This window comes from Rhyacophila brunnea, unplaced genomic scaffold (genome assembly GCF_057557595.1).
Source record: "Rhyacophila brunnea isolate RB1 unplaced genomic scaffold, BYU_Rbru_1.0 scaffold_4, whole genome shotgun sequence".
Taxonomy (NCBI): domain Eukaryota; kingdom Metazoa; phylum Arthropoda; class Insecta; order Trichoptera; family Rhyacophilidae; genus Rhyacophila; species Rhyacophila brunnea.
The window spans coordinates 17,117,550-17,137,815 of NW_028233068.1; the positions used below are offsets into that span (position 1 = coordinate 17,117,550).

The following is a 20,266-nucleotide window of genomic DNA, read 5'->3' on the forward strand; positions in this document are numbered from 1 at the left end:
TTAGCATAGGAAAACAACGCCACGTTTCATTTCATGGTAACTTAGAGAAATATGTTAGTTTCTGGGGTTTTTATTGAAAATTTACATTGCATAGAAATAACTATAGCAATTAACATTTTACAAATTGATCATCTTGAATTTTAAAAGCGGAGTTATTGTTTTATATTACATACAAGTGTGTGAAATTGTACAGAACAGGTTTGTTTTTGTGACAATTCTTATTTACCTGTGTGACTTTTTTGTAGATGAATGGAAAAATGAATGACGTATGTATGTGTATGAGAAAATGTTGGTATCATTTTTTAATATTTACTATTACTTTTAAATTAAATAATTATTGTTCTATGTACAATTCATTCTATATTATTATTATAATATTATTATTTTTAAATAAATTTGTTTTATGTTCCATGTGAAACAGGACTTTCTATTACCTTATAACCTAAATTATTTTCGTTCTTAAGAAAATTTCTATATCAAATCACAAGATTTAATTATTTACACACCTAATGTGTCAATTACATTGAGCTACTTTACGAGCTGTTTGTTGGTGAATTTAAAAGCGGGCGATTCAGCTACTGCAATTGTGATGATGACACACAAAACTTTCCATTCGCTGAGAAGCCAACAAGCTAGCGAATATTTTGACAGAACGTAGTTCGTTTTTTACCGGGAGGGCGCTACTACGCTCTACTGAGCAGACGCAGTAGGCCCACACGCCGGCGTGTAGCGTGTAAAGTTGACCGGCTTTCAACTTTTCTCGGTAGATTGTTTACAATCTGCTTGTTAGTTTATTCGATGATGACACTGGGCGACTTTACAGGCAGATTGTAAATTGTGATTGAATTATCCAAAACATTGACCTCGGCCGATATATTGCGTTTCAAGTGGAGCGTCTTTGCATGCGCATTTTGCTTGGCCGGCCCCCTGTTCTCAGAATAGAAAAGCGTGCTAAGACGCTGGCGGCAGTTATCCGGTTAAACACCAAGAACAATGACATTACACATTTTTTTCCCGTAGCGGCAGCCCGTGATGGTAGGCGTCAAGCACCGTGAGATGCACCTCAATTTGGGTCGCGCTTAACTCACTTGTTTCAAATTGTATTTAATTGTTGTTTATTGGATTTTCACATAGTTTTACTAGAAACCAAACAATTGTGTTGACAAATTGGAAAAATAAAAAATATTTCGTATTTTATTATAATTTTAGCTCAACACATGTTGGTAAATACTTACCTACATTACTCGGTAACTTCGAGTAATGCATTAATGACGCATGGTATTTGAACAGATTTTAATTTAAAAGAATTGTATCGGAAATTTCTTTTGATGTCATGGCACCCGTGTGAGGTAACATGTTAGTATGGCGTGTCACGGTATCACATTAGCTAGGAAATGAGTTACAGTTAATGGTGACCGATATAGTGCAATGCTACAGGAATTTTTTGTACCCGAGCTGAATAGGTTAGCACTACAGTACATGTGGCCCACACCCACTCAGCTTAGATGACAATGAACATAATAATATATGAACAAGGAAAGTTTTCTTAAACTGCAAAATGTTGAAATAAGGACATTTAAATCAGCCATTTCACCGGATTTGATTACTTCATACTTTTTTCTTTGAAATGATCTAAAATGAAAAGCATACATTGACACGCCAGCAACTCTACAAGATCCCAACCACAAAAAACCTGGTGAGTCGTGGTATAGTATATAATATCAGGGATGGCCAGTGCGTCGATCGCGGATATAATATAATATTGTACTATTTCTTGTCTTATTTGCCCATATGAGTCATTCCAACAAGTTTGCCTAAAAACCAAAGACATCACTATCATAATGAATGGGAAGAGGATTTTTTTTTCACTATGGCAAATGAAAAATATATTTGTATTATTTGTACTTTGAGTGTATCAATTCCGATAAGAGACAACATTGAAAGACATTTTCGAACCGTCCATGGAAACTATGATAGAAATTATCCGCCTGGTAATGAGTTGCGTAAAAATAAAGTGAGACAATTGAAATCACAATTAATTGTCTGGTCAACAGTCTTTTCTAACCAAGTTTAATGAAAAATCCGAGACAGCTACCGTGGCTTCTTTCGTAGTAGCAGATGTTTTAATGAAACCTAAGAAACTCTTCGAAGATGGTGAAATATTTATACATTTAAAAAATTTGCAAATAAAACTGAAATAATGTCTTCAATCAATGACATATCATTGTCAAGAAATACAGTCATGAGAAGAACACAAGTGATGAGAAGGACTTCGAAGAAATTCTACAGGAAAACATTAATAAATGTAAATTCCTATCCTAGATTGCACAATTATGTGTTTTTATTCAATTGGTTTTTGAAGATATGCCTGCTTCAGGAACGGAAGGAACGAACCGAAGGAGAATATATAATATTTAATGCATTTAAGTCGTATATTAATCGTACTCAATTTCCTATTCATTAACTAGTATCGGTAACAACTGATGGAGCTTCTGCTATGGTCGGGAATCATGTTGGGTTTATTAATTTGTGTAAAAATGATGAAGCAATACCCACCTTTAGTAGTTATCATTGCATTATACACCAGCAGGCGTTATGTTCAAAAGTGTTAAACCTGAATCACGTGATGGATATTGCTTTTAAAATTGTGAATTCAAATTCGTGGTAAGGCTTTAAAAAAAAGGCAATTTCGATCATTATTAGAAGAATGTGGATCGGAAAATGGCGAACTTTTGTTTGGTTTAGTCGGGTTAAGTTTTTGAAAAGATTCAGAGATATTATGTTACTTGAAATTAAACAGTATTTAACAAAGAAGGGAATAGAATATCATCAACTAGATGACAAAACGTTGTTGCTTGATCTTGCCTTTCTCTATGATATTACAGAAAAATAAAATTAATTGAATCTACAACTTCAAGAGAAAAAAAAGTCATTAATTGATTTGATTAGTGCAGTGAATACATTTAAAACCAAACTTTCACTGTATGAACAACAAAAGGAATGTGAATTGAAAAATTTTGATAATATGAGGTCTGAGTATATTATGCAAAATATAATGGTTAGTCAGTATTTCAATCACATATCAACGTTGCTAACGGAGTTTAACGTGAGATTTAAGGATTTCTCTAAATTAGGTGTTGCTACATTTATGTCATTCCCATTTAATGATAGTATAAAGGCGGAAGAAATAGCCATAAAAATTAGTTTTATTAGATATCGATTCTACACACCTTGCCACACTTGAATGAGAAATATTGACACTAAATTGCGATGTAGTTCTGTAAGCCAGAGCTTTAAGTCATGATAATTTTTGGAGCCTTATTTGTGAAAAAAAAAAAAAATATCCATATCTTTGGAAAGTTGTAGCATAACTTGCTTTTTTAGCTCTACATTTCTGTGCGAATCGGCATTTTCTTTAATGAATGCAATGAAAACGAAGCATCGCTCACGATTGACAAATGATAATTTGACTGCGTGCTTACATCTAGCGGTAACTTCATATCACGTACAATATGACAAAATTGTTGAAAATATGCAATGCAAAGTTTCGGATGAAAATAAAAAATAAATTTTAAGATTTCTAATATTCGATATACAGGTAAAGTGTGTAACTATGTTGAAGTTACAGTTAAAGTGTACTTAATTTTTTTTAGAAGTGAAATACATAATAATTCGATTTTTTCGTATCATTATTTTTTATATATGTATAAAATATCTGTTTTCAAAATAAATAAATACATATTTGAATTATAAAAATGGGGCTTTTATTGTTCTCGCATGATATAAGTCTATCGCCATGAATAATTTTATCAACAAGTCGATCCTAGACAAAAAAAGGCTGGCCACCCCTGGTATATATCATAAAAAGCTCTCGAATCTGATGTCACTTTGAACGGCGGGCACTTGTTTTCTTTCAATTTTAAAACTTGATAATGAACAATTTATTGAATTAAACTATCATTTGTAATTAATTTACAGTTCTTTTCAATAGTTTAAAAATTATAACCAATATAATAAAGGTGTCACTCGTTTCTCATGTAATTTCATTATTTGCGGATGAAATAATAATTCATTTTGTGCTATTTGTGGCAATTGCCTTTAAAGTACATGTATTAAGTTTAGTGAATGCTCATATTAAACTTATTTATACGATTACAGTTTAAAGTCCCTTTGGGTGTTTTTTTTAGTAGGTACCAATATATCTGAGGTGTTTTCAAATTATGTATATTCAATATAATATAGAATGTTACATTCTCAAATCTTGTGAATTATTCATTGAATAAAAATAAATGTTTTAATTATACGAGTAAAGATAAATGTTAGATAATTAGTATGTTTCAAGTGTTTCATGTTCATTAATGTTTCCAACATTTTGTATCCATATGCATACATACAGTTATGATATTGAGTATGTCAAGTTAATTTTCAAGGGCTGACAGCTTTTGTAACTTCCGCGAAATTACTTTATTGCGTGATGTCTGCAACTCGTTCGATAATGAATATTTAAATTCAATCTTATACTACATTATTCAAATGAAAGATAAACCAATATTTTAAATAGGATACTTCCTGTAACAAGAAGTAAATTCTTTTATTTCACATAATTATTGCATCAGTTCGTTTCGTATGAGTATAATATTTACAAAATATGAAGTCACAAAAACTATAAAAAAATATATCACATTGCAATACAAGAGAAGAAAAATAATAATTTAATTTCACGTAGAATAGCGGACGCGGGTTTCTCATGCAATTTTGTAGGCAGTCTGTTGTAACATGGGTTCATGGGGTATACTTTGGATGGGTTTCGGTTCAATCCCGGCCACGGCCCGGTCAGCCGTGCATTTGGCTCTCCTGTGCTTCTGTAAGCTCGAATGAGTAGTGTAGGATTTGTCACAGCGAACACACTGAAATCAAACCAAAGATGGTTAAGACAACAATATCTATATAGCGGAGCAGCGAAGGGTAGAGGTAGGTTGTTAAGATCCGCCATAAATAGTGCAAATTATACTTTGTTAGTCATACGTTTTTGTTTTTGTTGAACTACGACTACATACAGTTTACACATGGTGTTGGTTAGTATCTAAAAATCAATTAAACCTTGCCCGATACGACAATATTGTGCACACTTTTTCATACATACTTAGATGTTTTCATTGGATTAAGAATACGTATTACACATACTGTTGGTTAATTTTTTAAAATTCACTAAGCCGTGTCTAACCAAACTATAATAGATAAACAATATTATTCTGTCTATAAAATATCCTAAGTTATGTATGATTTAATTGCATAATTTTAGATATTTTATAGATAGACGAGTATTATTTATCTATTATGGCTTGGTTTTCGCAGTGTTTAATTGAATTTTAAAAACTAACCAACACCATCTGTAACTTGTAGTCTTATTTCAATGAAAAAAAATACTTATGACCGACAAAGTTTAGTGTGCACTATTTATGGCAGATCTTAATAGCCTACCTCCACCCTTCGCCACTGATATAGCGGCACCGACGTAAGAATGAAACGGAAAGAGGAGCAGTGTAATCTAAACAGTAAATCTTATTTGATACTAAAGATACTAAACTAGTATGGCAAGTTTTACATAAGAAAATTTATAAAAATGACTTACCTTGTAAGGGCGATCGCCAGTGTGGGAGCGCATGTGCGACGCGATATCACCGGACCTCTTGAAGCCACGCCCGCACAACGGACATGGGAAGTTTCTGGCGTCCGAATGAATCCGACGGTGCCTACCCAGATCTGAAGATTTGTTGAAAGACCGGCCACACGTCTCACAAACGTAAGGCTGGAATGTAATTAAAGTATATTATTATTATACAGCGTATCATTTATAATGAAGTAGGTATCTGTTTGTTGTTGTGACATAAAATATTACTACTATGATTGACTAATTCTGCTCATTTAAAAATGTAGATGGTTGCACATTCTGAATGTGTCTTGTTTTTCTGTGTTACCCATAGTAATTAAGGTAATTATATTTTAATTTGAAATACAAAAGCCGGTTGCAAAAAAGTAACGCAATTTAGAAAGCGCTTCATAGTATTGTAAAAACACTAGTTAATTTCATTGCAATTAGATAGGACACATATAGCTTAGTGGTCAGGGCAGATGAGCGCGAATGTCGGGGTATGTAGGTTCGAACCTGCTGGGAGTCATAATTTTTCAAAAAGATTTTTTCTAGCGGTCATATATTTCTTAGAAGTGTTTTCAAATTCTGTATATATGACATATTATTATGTTAATGTCTTTTTGATAACATAAATAATAACATATTTATGGATATGGGTTATCACTAATATTAACCCGTTCTATGCCTTCAGCGAGTTTTCTCGCTCTATGTGGCCGTGATTGACAGGCTACGCATACAAATTTCACGAGTTATCTCGTCCAACTTTATACTCAAATTACTCTAGCCACTGTAAATTGATTTGCATAATATAAAAAATTAAACACACAGTGACATCTGTTTGAATAATTATGAAATACTAAGCCACAAAGAATTATGAAAATTATCGGTATTGCAGCGATTATAGTAAGAGCTTCGCTTTACATTTAAAGTGTGTCGTTATTGCAGGGTTATCACACTATTTAAAATAAACGGAAAGGTTTCCTCCTTTCAATAGCTGGAACATTTTTCGTGGCAGTGTATCTTATATTACTTGACATATATGTCAGGGGTGGAATATTGTGATTTTATGGTCTATTTCTTTCCTGTGTGTATTTAAATCTTATGAAATGTGTGTGATCCTGTGAAAAGAAAATTGTGTATTTAATAATTAACAACATTATTACGGAAATTCTTCGATGTGTTTACTTGTTTTATTCTGTGTTTGTGGATTTCATAAGATTTTAGAGTATCGGGATAAAGTGCACTGTGTTAAGTATTTTTGTCAATATTTTTATATTATCCACTCATAATTATAATAAGTGAAGTGTTTGTGGTCTTTGGATGTTTTTTTTTACTTCTGCACAGGGTTGGCCTTACTGCTGAACACAAAAAAGTTTGCGTGAAGTTTTATGAAAACCCTGATGTTTTGTAAAATTTTTATGTATTTTTAAGGCGGCACAAATGATACTTTATGTATTTATCAGGTAAGTCTTTATGACAGTAGTGGCCAAACCATGGCGCATTGGATGATTACAAGTGGCGCATTGCATCTTTGCGTTTACTTATTCTATTGAAGTAGGCGCCATAACTGAATCCATCTTCATATTTTCAACACCTGAGTGCTCTCAGTTCAAGTCATACAGCCTTCTTACTCATCAGTTCGTCCCATTTTTTTGACAGTTTACAATTGAAAGAGCAGAATAAATGTACTGCGGATAATAGCAATTTGACCAAATATATTAAAAAAATCAAGATATTGCAAGCGTCATTTGAAAGTCATTTTCATGATTTTGCTTAAGAAGAAAACTGCATGCTCGCATTTATAAACCCATTGTCACTTAGTGAACAAAATGTAATGCAGATGCCTAGTAACATACAAATGGAACTGATTGATTTAAAAACAAATTCAGTATTGAAAATTTAATTTGATGAGCTTTTTCCAGATCAAAATGCTTTTGACATAATTAATTTCTGGCGTTCATTACCCTTTGAACATTTACCAGAGCTAAGAAAATTTGTAAAAAGTTATATATTATGTCGCTTTGAATTGACATACAGTGAACAAGCATTTTCATCCATGAAATTCAATAAAAGCTAAACAAGGTCGCGAATGACTGATTCAAATTTGAAGAATTCTCTGCTGCTCTCAGTAACAAATTTAACACCAAACATTGAAAGACCAGCGAAATCCAAACACTTAAAAGCTCTCAGTGCTCCATCCTGCTCAGAGCTCTCTCTCTCTCATCACATCTAACAACTGTCGTCCAGAGTTATCTTCACCAAAAGAGACTCTCCGACAGCTGTAGCACCGTCGGCGGTGTCCACGACAGCGATCACCCTCTCGTCCAAGAGATCATTTCTGACTATTGTAGATTGGTACTCCAATAAACGTGTTTTTTGAACTGGCATAAATTAATTAATTTAATTGCGTGATTGAGTTATTCCTTTTCCTCCCCTAAGCGAAGCAGATCCTACCCCTATCCCTATCTTCCAACCCCATCCGTGAACGTAAGAAGGTAGAAAAGGTGCTTGAGTTGTATGGCGCATCTGAACTCGTCTTTTTTTACATTACATTTTTTTTATTTTATTCGACTTGCGTATTGAGCTGACCAAAATCGACTGACTGATACATTTTTCTCTCTGCTCAGTCTGTAATTGATATTTCCACTTTACATCGCAAGATGTCAGTATCATATCATGCCTCGATATCTATCTATTCATAGTTTGGCTCTTTAAGGAGGTTAATTCGCACAAGATTAATTTCTTATATTCAAAATAATATCCATTGGGGGTTCATGGTTCTTATTCGGTGGAGAAAAAGAACACAACCAATGAGATTCGCTATCATGGTAACCAAACAACTTGTGAATTTTCTTTAACATTTCACTTCACGTTCATAATTACCTTGATATTATCATGTATCCTCAGATGCGCTACGACATGTGCCTTTCGCGTGAATCGTTTACTGCACAGATCGCACGAGTACATCTTAACGTCAGAGTGTGTGTGCATGTGTTGCTGGAGCACCATGCGCTGTTTGAACGTTCTACCGCATTGATCGCACATATGAGTTCTGTAACAATAAACAGTGCAGAATTTACTTTATTAAAATGTACTGTCAGTTGTTAACTATGTCTAATTGTTTAAATGCCTTGCAAATAACGAGATGTTGGAATACCTAAGGCCAGAGGTATAGCTTCGGCACCACCGGAAATTCTAAAATTTACAAAAATCTTCTTTTATTTTTTTTTATTCAATAAGGCAGGTTAATAGCTGGCTATCAAATTAATATTTCAGAAATGACATCAAGCGTTTTAATACTTACTAAAATTTCTATATTATACTGACTAACCTAGACAAGCCTCTGTTGATTTTGGTTGAGTCAACTCCATTGACGGTCTCATGATTGTCTTCGATTTTGATGTCCTTTTTGCCATTTACACTTTCTTTTAATTTTCCTTTAATGATCCGGCGAGGCTTTTTCACTTGTGAAATATTATTTTTGATATTACAACTTCCCCGCCGGACATGCTTCTGGAGGTGGCTAACGGAAGAATAGCTTTTCGAGCATGCCTGCAAAGAATTCAACATATTAGATATAATATAATGTTCCATGTGACTACAGCTGATGTTGAAGAAAATCCTTTGTATGAAGATGGAGTATTTATATAATAAATATGAAAGTAAAGTTGAAAAGAAGGTTACCGAGGCCAATGATTAAAGTAGCTGAAAGTAATTTTGTACAAAATTTAGGATGCTCCATGGGAATGTATTGTATCTGATAAATGTCATTTTTTCCCAATGATTAAAACAAAATTTGAAACCTGATTTTCAATTCTATTTTGAACTTTGTTTGATCATAGAGAAAAATTGGCATTTGTCAGATACAATTATGCAATTACTTGTATTCTGGGATTACGCTATCCTTATTACAAGCATAAGAAAAGTGTTTAATACAATGAACCATCATTATTTAAATGAACAATCACATAAAATTGCAAATATTAACCAAAAGACAGTAAGTGACCAAAACAAAATTTTAACAGCAGGCCTAATTTCATTTTTTATTTATATTTTAGAATAATGTATTCAATGCTGCCAATGCAGAATATTATTTTTTCTACAGTTACAATTCAATAATTCAAGTACTTACGCTACAATGTAGTGACTTTCTCCGTTGTCTCTTCCGATGTTCTTTTTCTATAGCAACCGCAGGAATAGAGTAGGGAGTTGTATCAGATGTTGACAAGCTCAGAGCCTGTTCTAACCCAACTAGTCTATCCTCAAACAGGTCCAACCTGAGTCTTCTATATTACAAACAAAATAATGTTAACATTAATATACATACTACTTATACAATTTAACTTTAGATTTTAAAAAGTTCTTCTGTGTAGCTAAAGCTTGTCATACATGCTGAGTTTACCCGTAGGTTTCATCTACCACAGTAAAAAAAAAAAAAAAAACTTTACACCATGTGTATCAAATTATGTAAATAAGTTGATTAGGTAAGTGGCTTTTTTTTTTAAATCTTTTGTACTCAAAGTTTTATTCGTGAATGCTGCACTGAGATAAAGATGTCATGCATTACTGTCACAAGGATAAAACATTTTTTTTTATGGAATGAACTATCATTATTAATACCGGGGAGAAGAAGGAACTCACATGTAGGTAGATGTGCGGATCCGGTATTACTTCGGGTTGCAGGTTATGTGTGACATCGGGACAAACAGGATAAATTATAACACAGAAACTTTTGATTTGACAGATTCCCCGCGCGGAGACGTTTAATTTCACTTAATCATAGAGACATCGATTACATTACAGTAGGATAAACATTTTTCAATAGGTTGCCGAGAGCTTTCACTTCACACGGCGCCGACATTCAAGGGCAGGTTGGTTTGTGGCACATTTCACAGTATTGTTTTCTCCACGGGGACGTATTTACGTATCACTTAATTTAGCGAGCACTTTGATATTTATCGCAATATTTATTGATAACCGCGCGTGATTTGAGACGTAATAATTGGGAGGCTGACGAATACACGCGTCACTTTTTCGCCGCCCGCGGCGCATGGCCCAACGCCGGTTAAGTACTTGTGTCACACGCACGATCGTAGGTAGATTCGGACTGATGTCCGAAGGGCACGCTTCGTTGCGGCGGGGTCTAGCCTGCTGTGCAGAGGGGCTAGGGGAGCGGGTTACTCGAGGGGTTTTTAAAGCGATGCGTTCGGGACCATCTCAAGGTTGAATGTTATTTGTTATCTTGGGACGCGCAGGTACCCTGGTCTCGGTTTGAAAGGGATGCCGAGGGGGCGCCTTCGTTTTGCAAAAATGTTTAAATTTTGTGTTTGTAGTGCAGGGCTGTTTAACTTTTTCAGGGGCATTTTAATATTGATGTTAAATTCCTGATACGGCATTCGAGACCTTTTTATGGAGAAGGGTCGTATTTGGTAATATTATGTACTAATTTAAAATATTTTTATGAAAAATAACAAAAAATCGCAAACAGTAATGTAAAATAATGTCATATACACGCATTTTCACAAAATTGTTTATAGTTTAAGTTAATCATTTTTTAATATGACGATTTAAAAAAAATACTAATTTTATAATACAAAAATTCCACACGAATCTCTCTAGTTATTGTCCAAACTCTTTGTTTTCAGTTTACATCACCAATCTAGTTTACTAATTCAACGCTAATCGCTTTCCTCTGCTTTTTTGCTTCACTGGCTTGATAGATACATATAACTAAGGGGCCTTTCATCCAATATTTTCGAAAGCGATTTTACGCCGGATGGCGTGCAAAACGTATAATTGCGTTCATCCAAATTTTGTATATAAGCATCTCGCCGAATCCGTACACAGAATGCCCCTCTACCATAAGTTTAGTGAACCGATTGCTAAATATGGCAGAGTCGATGTTTGACAGATTGCAACTGACAGTTTGTGGATAATAATAATTGTCATACGTACTTGTTTTCTTCCATATTTCATTATGATTCAGTGATTTATTTTAATTATTGTCTAATGGTATTATCTATTTTACAATTGATCCTATAATTGGTGCTTCATTTTATTCAATCATGATTGCTTTCTTTATTACTAAACTTTGCTTTCATGGATGAAACTAATCTACAACGCCGTAAATTTCATAAAATCGATAATGCTTTCGGATTCAAAAGTTTCATTAGTAAATACATATCAGACGCAGATGAATGAAAATCTAATTAATATATATTTATATTTTAATAACTCAATTCATATTATAATTGTGCTGGAAACGATTTATGTATAATACATGGTATACTATCAGCATCAGCATTTACTTTTATTTGTTTACATAGGTACCTACCTTCCGCGATAGTAATCATGTACTTACTTCTCAAGAGTATTATATTTGATTATAATGATGATATAATGATTATATTTATTCAATAACGTTTATTCGGCATTCGGATTATCCGGCCATAATGTAATATAAATCAATAAATATAAGAAATAATGAGTATGTAAATGACGTTGCGATTTTAACATCTTTCATTTTTAATATTGGCATTGTATTACTACCAGTGGTGATCGGTGAGTTATTTTACTGGGAGTTCACTTTTTTTTAAAGTACCTATGTTATTGTTCATTTGTATGAGATATCCATTCTTCTGTTTTTCATCGACACAAATTCATTCTTTTTTGGATACTGAGCATATATAATGCCTTCAATCTTGGTTGCGTGATGGTGTTTCTGCTAAAATACTTGATCCATTTGAGTGTGGAAAAACATCGTGCAAATAATTAAGTTTAATAGTAAAACCGTTATCGTAAATGTCTCAATAAGATTTTTTTCTATTATAATGTTAAATAATGCTGAGGCAATATCAGCATTATAAAAAATATCGAAGCTGTAATATGTTATTATTAATTAACAATAATTATTAATAATAAGAATTCGCTTTCGGGAGGTTTTACTGGGCGTCTTACGAGGCCTGAGCGGCTCGCGCAACTCAGACGTATAAACCGTGTGTGAAAATGTTCGTAGACAGTCTTTTTTTGGTTATACGTTTATACGGTTCGAGTATGGAACGCGCCTGGCGACATTGAGTGGCGCTCGAAGAAGTATTGCTATCTCACGCTATCACCTACAGACGAATATTATTGCTGTCGCACTCATTCTCATTACAAGGCATGATTGCTTGTGCGATCGAGGAACTCTCTCCCGAATAGCATTGCATTTGGCAAAGCGAAACCACACGGACAATGCCAGCGCGACGCGTGAATTATTGTATATTATATTTAAAATAGCCGGTTAAAAACACATACTTATTACAATTTGTTTTTGTATATGAATTAATGACTACGGTAATAGATCAGAACACTTTTAATAAATGAAATACTTATTTTAAAAAAAAAATCTTTTCGCATAAATTGAGTGGGTAGGTGTTCACCGCTCCAGCGCTCTCAAAGGCGCATCGCCACTGATTACTACTAGAGGTATCTCGCAGCAAAATGCAAAAATTACGTCCTGTGTCGTTTTTGTTTGACGTTTAAGCGTCCATAGACATCAAACTTGTTAAAAAGTGACCATAGAGAAAGATATTCTTCTGATTTTGGTAGAATGAATACTTGATCCAAATATGCGAGCATACCCGAACACTATGATTTGAGTGAAGCATAACGGAACACGAAGCGATGTCTATATACAGTTTCGCAAGCACTTCCATGAACACTCGACTAGTTAGTAAAGGGTTGTAAACAGAAACAGCGTAAGTTTGGAGGGTAATAAACGATTCGGTTTGGCTTATTCCATGGATAGGGTATAAATGAGAAAGCTCGCAGCAAACTGTGTGATGAGGTGTGGAATATGCGAGGGGTTTACGAGGGATTGCTCAAAGTCTACAGAAATTAGACGCCCCACACTGCCCATATTAGTATCGAAGTAGTAAAAAGTTTGCCTGGTATTATCTCGAAAAGCAGACATTTTTTTTGTTACATTTCCATCTGGAAACCGATCACGATGAATTCGGTTTGATGGAACAAATAATAAAAAAGAAGCAACCCGTGCAAGTTTCCTAATCAAGCGTAAAACGATCGACCTGCACGCTCCGCCATTACAGGCACTGCTATTAGAACGCATTGCATTTACGTTGAGCGGTAGACGCTTGAAAACTTGACATGCGAAAGGGTTCCTTTTTCCTAAGCGAGAGACCGCTTAAATAATTGCACTTACAGGATTGCTTTTTTAGTTTCTGCTTCAGATGTGTCCTCCACTTCCCCATTGTTTTCCACCTTCAGATCGTTTTTCTGTTCACTGGCTCTTCTTTTTTTCAATTTTTTTGGTGGTCGTCCTTTCCTTCTTGCTTTCGGGAGAGTGCATGAACAGAAAACTTTATCTACAGTGATAGGAGTGTTGAGGGAACTGAAAAAATGCCAATGAGAACTTTTAGGATATACTAAGGATTGACAAAAATCAAATCTATGTATTTTTTAATTATATATTAGAGCTGTCGAAAGTTCTGTATTGTTAGAGGTTCGGTTATAGTGAAAAAATTGCTTAGGGTTCAGTTTTGTCAAATTAACAATCAGAACCATGTTACGGTTCTTTAAAAAAACAATATAGTTTTATAGTGCTTAAAATGGATTATATTATGAAAAGCTCACTTGAGAGTAAATAATGTTAAGCTACAAATGCTCAAAAAGAGACGCAAAGTACCTAGGTACTTAATTATTAATAAAGTACAATAATTTTTTTTTAGAACCAAATTGGATGAAATAACAATAGAAAATGGCATTCATCCTTTTAGTTATATTTGATATTAAAAGAAAATTTACATTTAAAATTATAAACTCAAAAAGATACGGTTAGGTACCCAATGAAGAAATATATCACAAAACATCAGTGTGTCACGACACGGCGGTTGAATATAGCTCCACTAAAGTGTGCATGATAAAAATATTGACTATATGTATTTACCTTGCTTCCATTCCATCGGCTTTTGACTCTGGCACGTTGGATTCCTTGGCAATTGGATATTGACACTTCGAGCAAAAGCTGCGGCGTTTTAGTTTTGAAATCTTACTCTCTGTTTCACTAAAAAAACAAGAGACGACATAACTTAGGATGTACGACCATTTATTCAATTTTGTATTTCCACCTACATGACCACACAATTGCTTGCTAACTTAAAGCAACGATGAATTCCCAATGCAACCTGAATTTATCATGTAATGTGTTGAATGAACATAATATCGTCACTGTTCTGGCAGAAGACACTAATTCGAAAAAATTACATATTGAGTTAGTTATACCAAAATGTTCCTTATTTTTAAAGTCATCCTTTTTACCATTACTTAATAAACTCACATGATAGACCATTTCAAACAGTTTAACAACTTAAAAGTCAAATTACTCAAAACTAGTATTCTCCAGTTAGTGTGTTCTGCCAGAACAGAGACGATATATTTGTCAAGAAGCACATTTTCTGTCATGAGTTTTAGAAAGAACCAAATATCTTCTCGACTGACGTGATGAACATCTGCATGTTTCAACTCTAATTTGCATGGCAGGTTTTAAAATAGATGGGGATAATTTGGCCACAGAAGTCACATTCAGTAGAGGGAGATAAGAATGACAGTGATGCAAATACTGTATTTTGATTTTATTTAATAATATTTTTCTTTCAGTTTTGTTTTTATACAGTATATTTTGCTTTATATCTTGTACTTTAATTTCCCAATTAATCCCTATTTTCTCTTAGACAATAATTGCGGGCTGAGCCCGAAAAGATTGCCAATCTGTGAACTAGATTATAGAATCAACTTCTGTCATTAACAACAAACAGAATATATATGAGCAATGTTCCGTCTACTTTTTACATGTACCTACAGTAAAAAAATTCTTGTGCAGTAATAATACTCTGAAGAAACAGGTATTTTTCCAATTTACAAATTTTATTTAGGTTTTTAACTCGATGACATTAATATGTGAAGTAATCAATTTCTCATGTGCGCTCCCTTAAAAGTCTGTGTGGGCATGGCGGTGTACATCTTAGAGGAAACAATATTGTATATGAGTACCTATATTATGATAATCAAATTGATGTTTATTGCATGGGATAATTTTCTGAGGGAAGTTTTGTTAACTCTACAATTCTTGAGATCGATATTGACATCTGTTTCAGGTTACAAACACATCATCAGAATAATATTTTTTGTAGTCACAGTGAAGATGTCACACAACAGATTAACAAAATAGAAATGTAAAAGCCATCGCCATGGACCAAGGTTTTGAAGCAGAGAACTTCATGACGGTCAAGCCATAAAACACAAGTAAAAAAAAGCAGGTTGATTCTTCCCAAATATTGAAAACTTGACAATCTTTAATGCATCTTATTATTCAGATGTAATTATTAAAAGTAACACATTCTTTAACACGTGTTTACGTTTATCCCGTATTATTCCGCACTCGAGATCCCAGCCTGTCATGTGTTCCCTGGAAGATGGTTTCTCTATTAATTGTTATGAGTGAATCATTAATGTTTGTAATTTAGTTATAACTATCATTATTTTGGTACAGGTTTACCAGACCTAAATTAACCAAATTTTGCACATCATAGGTCAAAGTAAACTTCATACATCACAGAAATAATCAATGTATATATGTGCATGCATAAGTGAAGATTAGATCCTATTAAATTCTTTTATGTAAGTGCCGAGAAATCCGAACTGCTGAATATGCTGTTGAGACCTGTGTCTTGAATACACCCCGCCGCTGTAGAACTGAATTTATTTACAGAACAAATTTTGTGCAATCAGGATTTAGCTTTTGAGACAGATATAATGTTCTTAAGGTTTGCATGATATGATGAAATGAATACCTCGGTGTCACTTCTGTCTTTTCGACTCCCCAAGCCGCATCAGAATCATTATCAAAGTTGTCATCAGCCGTGTTATTGTCGTCACTGCAATTATATTCTGTTGTCATGTCTTCGATCTTGGGCGTAATTTCTACCTCCACTTTGGAAGCGATGATAAGTGACCGGAAGTATCTATCGGATGTCTCACACTGTATTTTGAAACGGTGGCTTTCAAGCAAATGATTCGAACAAATTTCGCAAACCTCTTCAGGCAGCCCATCATTGTGAGATATCTGGGAAAAGACATACAGTACTTAAAAGAAACAGGTAAGCAGTGAAAATATTGATTCAATACAAAGAATTGTCTTATACGGATTTTGTAGTAGGACAGTTCAATTATCGAATTGAACGATTATATTATGTGTGGTTGATTGGTAACAAGTTCGATTCTTTCTTAACTTCTCCAATTTAAAAAAAAATACTTAACACTATACGGTCCGCGAATTTTCGCGAAGAACCTACGCCAATATCCGGTATTTTTTAATGAAAATCAACAAATTTCGATCGCGAAGTTAAAAATGATATAACTTTTGAACCTATTGATATATTTCAATAAAATTTTCAGAAAATACTTAAAATATATCAATGCATCAAATTGTGTCATTTATTTAACACTTGTCAACCTCTGGCCCGCGTTCCATAAAGGTAAAGTATATAATTTGTAAATTTTCGTAAATTGTTTATTATATGTTATTAGATTAGTTCAATTTGTTAAATATAATGTAAAGGAAACAGCCTATTGATATAAAGCAATCACAATATATAATTTTTAATTTAAAAATGTAATAAAATATTCAAATACAAAATGTTTTACACCGCTATAGAATACGTATCAATTCATTTTTAGCGCTACTACTCATATCTCTGATTATCAAATATAATAAAATAACAAAGACTTCACACAAACTGTGAAGTGTTTAAAAATAAATGCACATTCATTCCCGAATGAACACTAATCTGATTTATTGGTTTTATGGGTTTTATGGCTGAGGCAGTGCAGTGGCGTGCATATTTTCGAGTAAATTCAAATAAATAAAATGCACGCATATACATTCCCACCGTTTATTACAATTTGGTATTATTGTAGGAATCGAGACAATCCAATAACAGTGCAGAGGCGTGCGTAAAAAATTCATATAACAAAATCTATGAGCAATAGAATTGTAAAACAAACATCTACATTCCACAAAAATATTTGAATCAACACTCAATCTTATGGATAATACCTTTAGATAACTGGCTAGGCAGGAAATAATTATTATCACACTAAAGCTGAAATTATTTGAAATAGTTTATAAAACTATGAATATAAAATGAACTAACAACTAATACACTTTTTTTAAAATTATACGAAGAAAACCAATTACCAATATGTAGATGTAGAGGTACTTTACACTCTTTGGACATGTAAATAGTTTCTTTTCGAAGTTTATGTGAGGAACACACTTTACACTTTCTTCTTAAACGTTTATTAGTTGCGGAAATCCCCGGAAATATTTGATTGTGATTGAAAATTACACTAAAATCTCCGATATCTTCAGTCACTGGGAATATCTGACATACAATCCGCATAGTTTTCCTCTGTTTAAAAACGAATGGTCCTCCATTTTAAAAAGTTTTTTTGGAGATAAAACTAATAAAAAATATATATCCTAGCTGAAATATACTTAGATTAATTATTTTTTCAATGAAATTAGTGCAATATAAATAATAATAGCTATTATTTATGCAGTTACACAAGCAATAATCTCCCGAAAAAAGCGAACGAAAATGACAACGCGATACAAGTTCACATTTATAACTATTCTCATTTTCAAGTTAAGATTTCTATCATGGATGATGAAGCATGGTGGGTGGATGTTTCATGGGTAATAAACCATTAATGACAAATTATCAAATAGGATGCAATTTCATAGCGAAAAATCGCGTTCATTTAAAAAAAAAAAAGAATGCAGGTTCATAAATGGGTGACTACCACTGAAAAGGGTCGACAATTAAATTTCGAAGTTGAAGTGACGACACTGGAATATAACATTGAGTGTTTATTACCGTTTTTGTTTACGTCTCGTGATTCAGCCGTCTAGAAATGGGCTTGTAACTAATAAAAAAAATGGTATAGGTACAAAAAAAATACTGAATGGTATTACGTCCGCCATCTCTGTAAAAACCCCGAAATATTTTTTTTCCATCATGCTTTTACTTCTTGCACATGTCATGCAACCATCTGTCGATAGATCTTGCAACCAAATATTAAATTTCATATTTATTTTTCACAGTAAAGATATGCCTATGTGAGGACGCCACGTAGGCGTCACCGGATCGTAACGTTCGGCTTGCAAAGGACGCCAATGTGGCGTGACCGGACCGTAAAGTGTTAAGTGGATATAAATTATTTAAAACATTGCAGAGGCTAATATCGTCATTTTGATTAAGGCATTTTGAGACAAAAATATTCGACCATGTCCGATCTTAATAAGACCATATGGGCCTCCACATAGTGGAGGTTTGTATTAACATATTTTGTTTTTACAAGAAATGGATGTCAGCCACTTGCTCAACCTATTAGGTCCATACTCTGATTCATACATAAATTGAAAAACAATATGTGTACTTTTGCCAGACCCAGGATTCAAACCTGGGACCTACGACGCTGAAGCCGCGCGGCCATCGTGGAATTGTTCAAAGCCAGACAAAAAACCAAACCAAAACCTAACACAACCTAATGAAAAATAAACTAAAACCTAACATAACCTACATATTTTTGGGTTACAGTAGGTTGTGTTGAGTTTTGGTTTGGTTTTATGTCTCAAAAGACCTCGACCACATAAACGACCTGGGGCCCTATGTTAGAACTTGTCCTGACTTGTAGAGTCCAAGTCGCCCGGTCGACATGACGTCATATGACATCATTGTGACGTACTACCAGAGTGATAATAGCATTCGAGAAAATAACGCTAGTCAAACAGTGGCGTTATTCATTGTCACCATACACAAATAGGTGTTTCATCATAATAATATCTATGGTGAGCACTGTGTGTTGGGCGGCATGCCTCGAGCGTGTATTGGCTGACGTCACAATTACGTCATGTCGTCGGGTGACACACGAGTCGACAGTTAGGAAATCGCGGTGCTGGAGTACAAACTATAAAATTACCCAAAGAGGATGAGTCTGTAATGTATTTATGATATCTATGATCTCATCACATACGCGATGACTGAGAAAATAGAAGCGTGGGGAGGCCTTAAGCGGTGGACGGATGTGAAAAAAAATCATTTTCACATTGAAGTTTGTTATGGTCAGGATTTCAAGACTGACAAATCATTTCCACTGTTACTCAAGTATTGAAGCATTCGTTGTAAAGGTATCATAAAAAATATTATTTTATTCCTACTTGAATTTCTGCGCAAGACATGGCTTGTTCAAATAGTGTTACAGAATCCAGAGTATCAAAGATTGACATGACGCCACCTTCTTTCGAACACAGCCGACACATAGAGGGATTATTTTTTAATTGTTCAGAGAATTTTAGTTCCATTTTGATGTATGGGTTTAAAATAGGGATGTCAAAATGTCAGTTGTTATTTACACCCTGCGGCAATAATGACAAGTCGGCCATTTTTGTTTCTGCTTGATTTGATTTTGATTGAAGTGGAGTTTGACTTTTGTTCAAACTCTCAAAAATGGTCACAAAATATCTCAATAGAATTATAAAAACACTGGAAA

The 20,266-nt window shown here is 33.8% G+C and overlaps 1 protein-coding gene across 1 annotated transcript; it reads right to left on the reverse strand.

The window, feature by feature from the left end:
• Positions 1-4,549: 4,549 nt before the first annotated feature.
• LOC147067005 (uncharacterized) lies at positions 4,550-20,169 on the reverse strand. Its single transcript, XM_085954856.1, has 9 exons — positions 19,935-20,169; positions 16,504-16,775; positions 14,601-14,717; positions 13,857-14,045; positions 9,786-9,939; positions 8,985-9,205; positions 8,537-8,705; positions 5,633-5,809; positions 4,550-4,907 (listed from the first exon to the last, which is right to left on the reverse strand). Exons 1-9 carry the CDS (start codon positions 20,076-20,078, stop codon positions 4,746-4,748), a joined length of 1,605 nt encoding a protein of 534 aa, XP_085810982.1. The 5' UTR covers positions 20,079-20,169; the 3' UTR covers positions 4,550-4,745.
• Between the last annotated feature and the right edge of the window lie 97 nt (positions 20,170-20,266).

What these genes read in the sequence shown, in the direction of transcription:
- LOC147067005 (XM_085954856.1), bottom strand. Translation starts at nt 20,078, where the DNA reads ATGGAACTAAAATTCTCTGAACAATTAAAAAATAATCCCTCTATGTGT. An exon ending in AAGACAGAAGTGACACCGAG is followed by an intron (nt 14,718 to 16,503) that starts GTATTCATTTCA and finishes TTGTTTTTTTAG; the next exon opens with TGAAACAGAGAGTAAGATTT. An exon ending in GCCGATGGAATGGAAGCAAG is followed by an intron (nt 14,046 to 14,600) that starts GTAAATACATAT and finishes GCATTTTTTCAG; the next exon opens with TTCCCTCAACACTCCTATCA.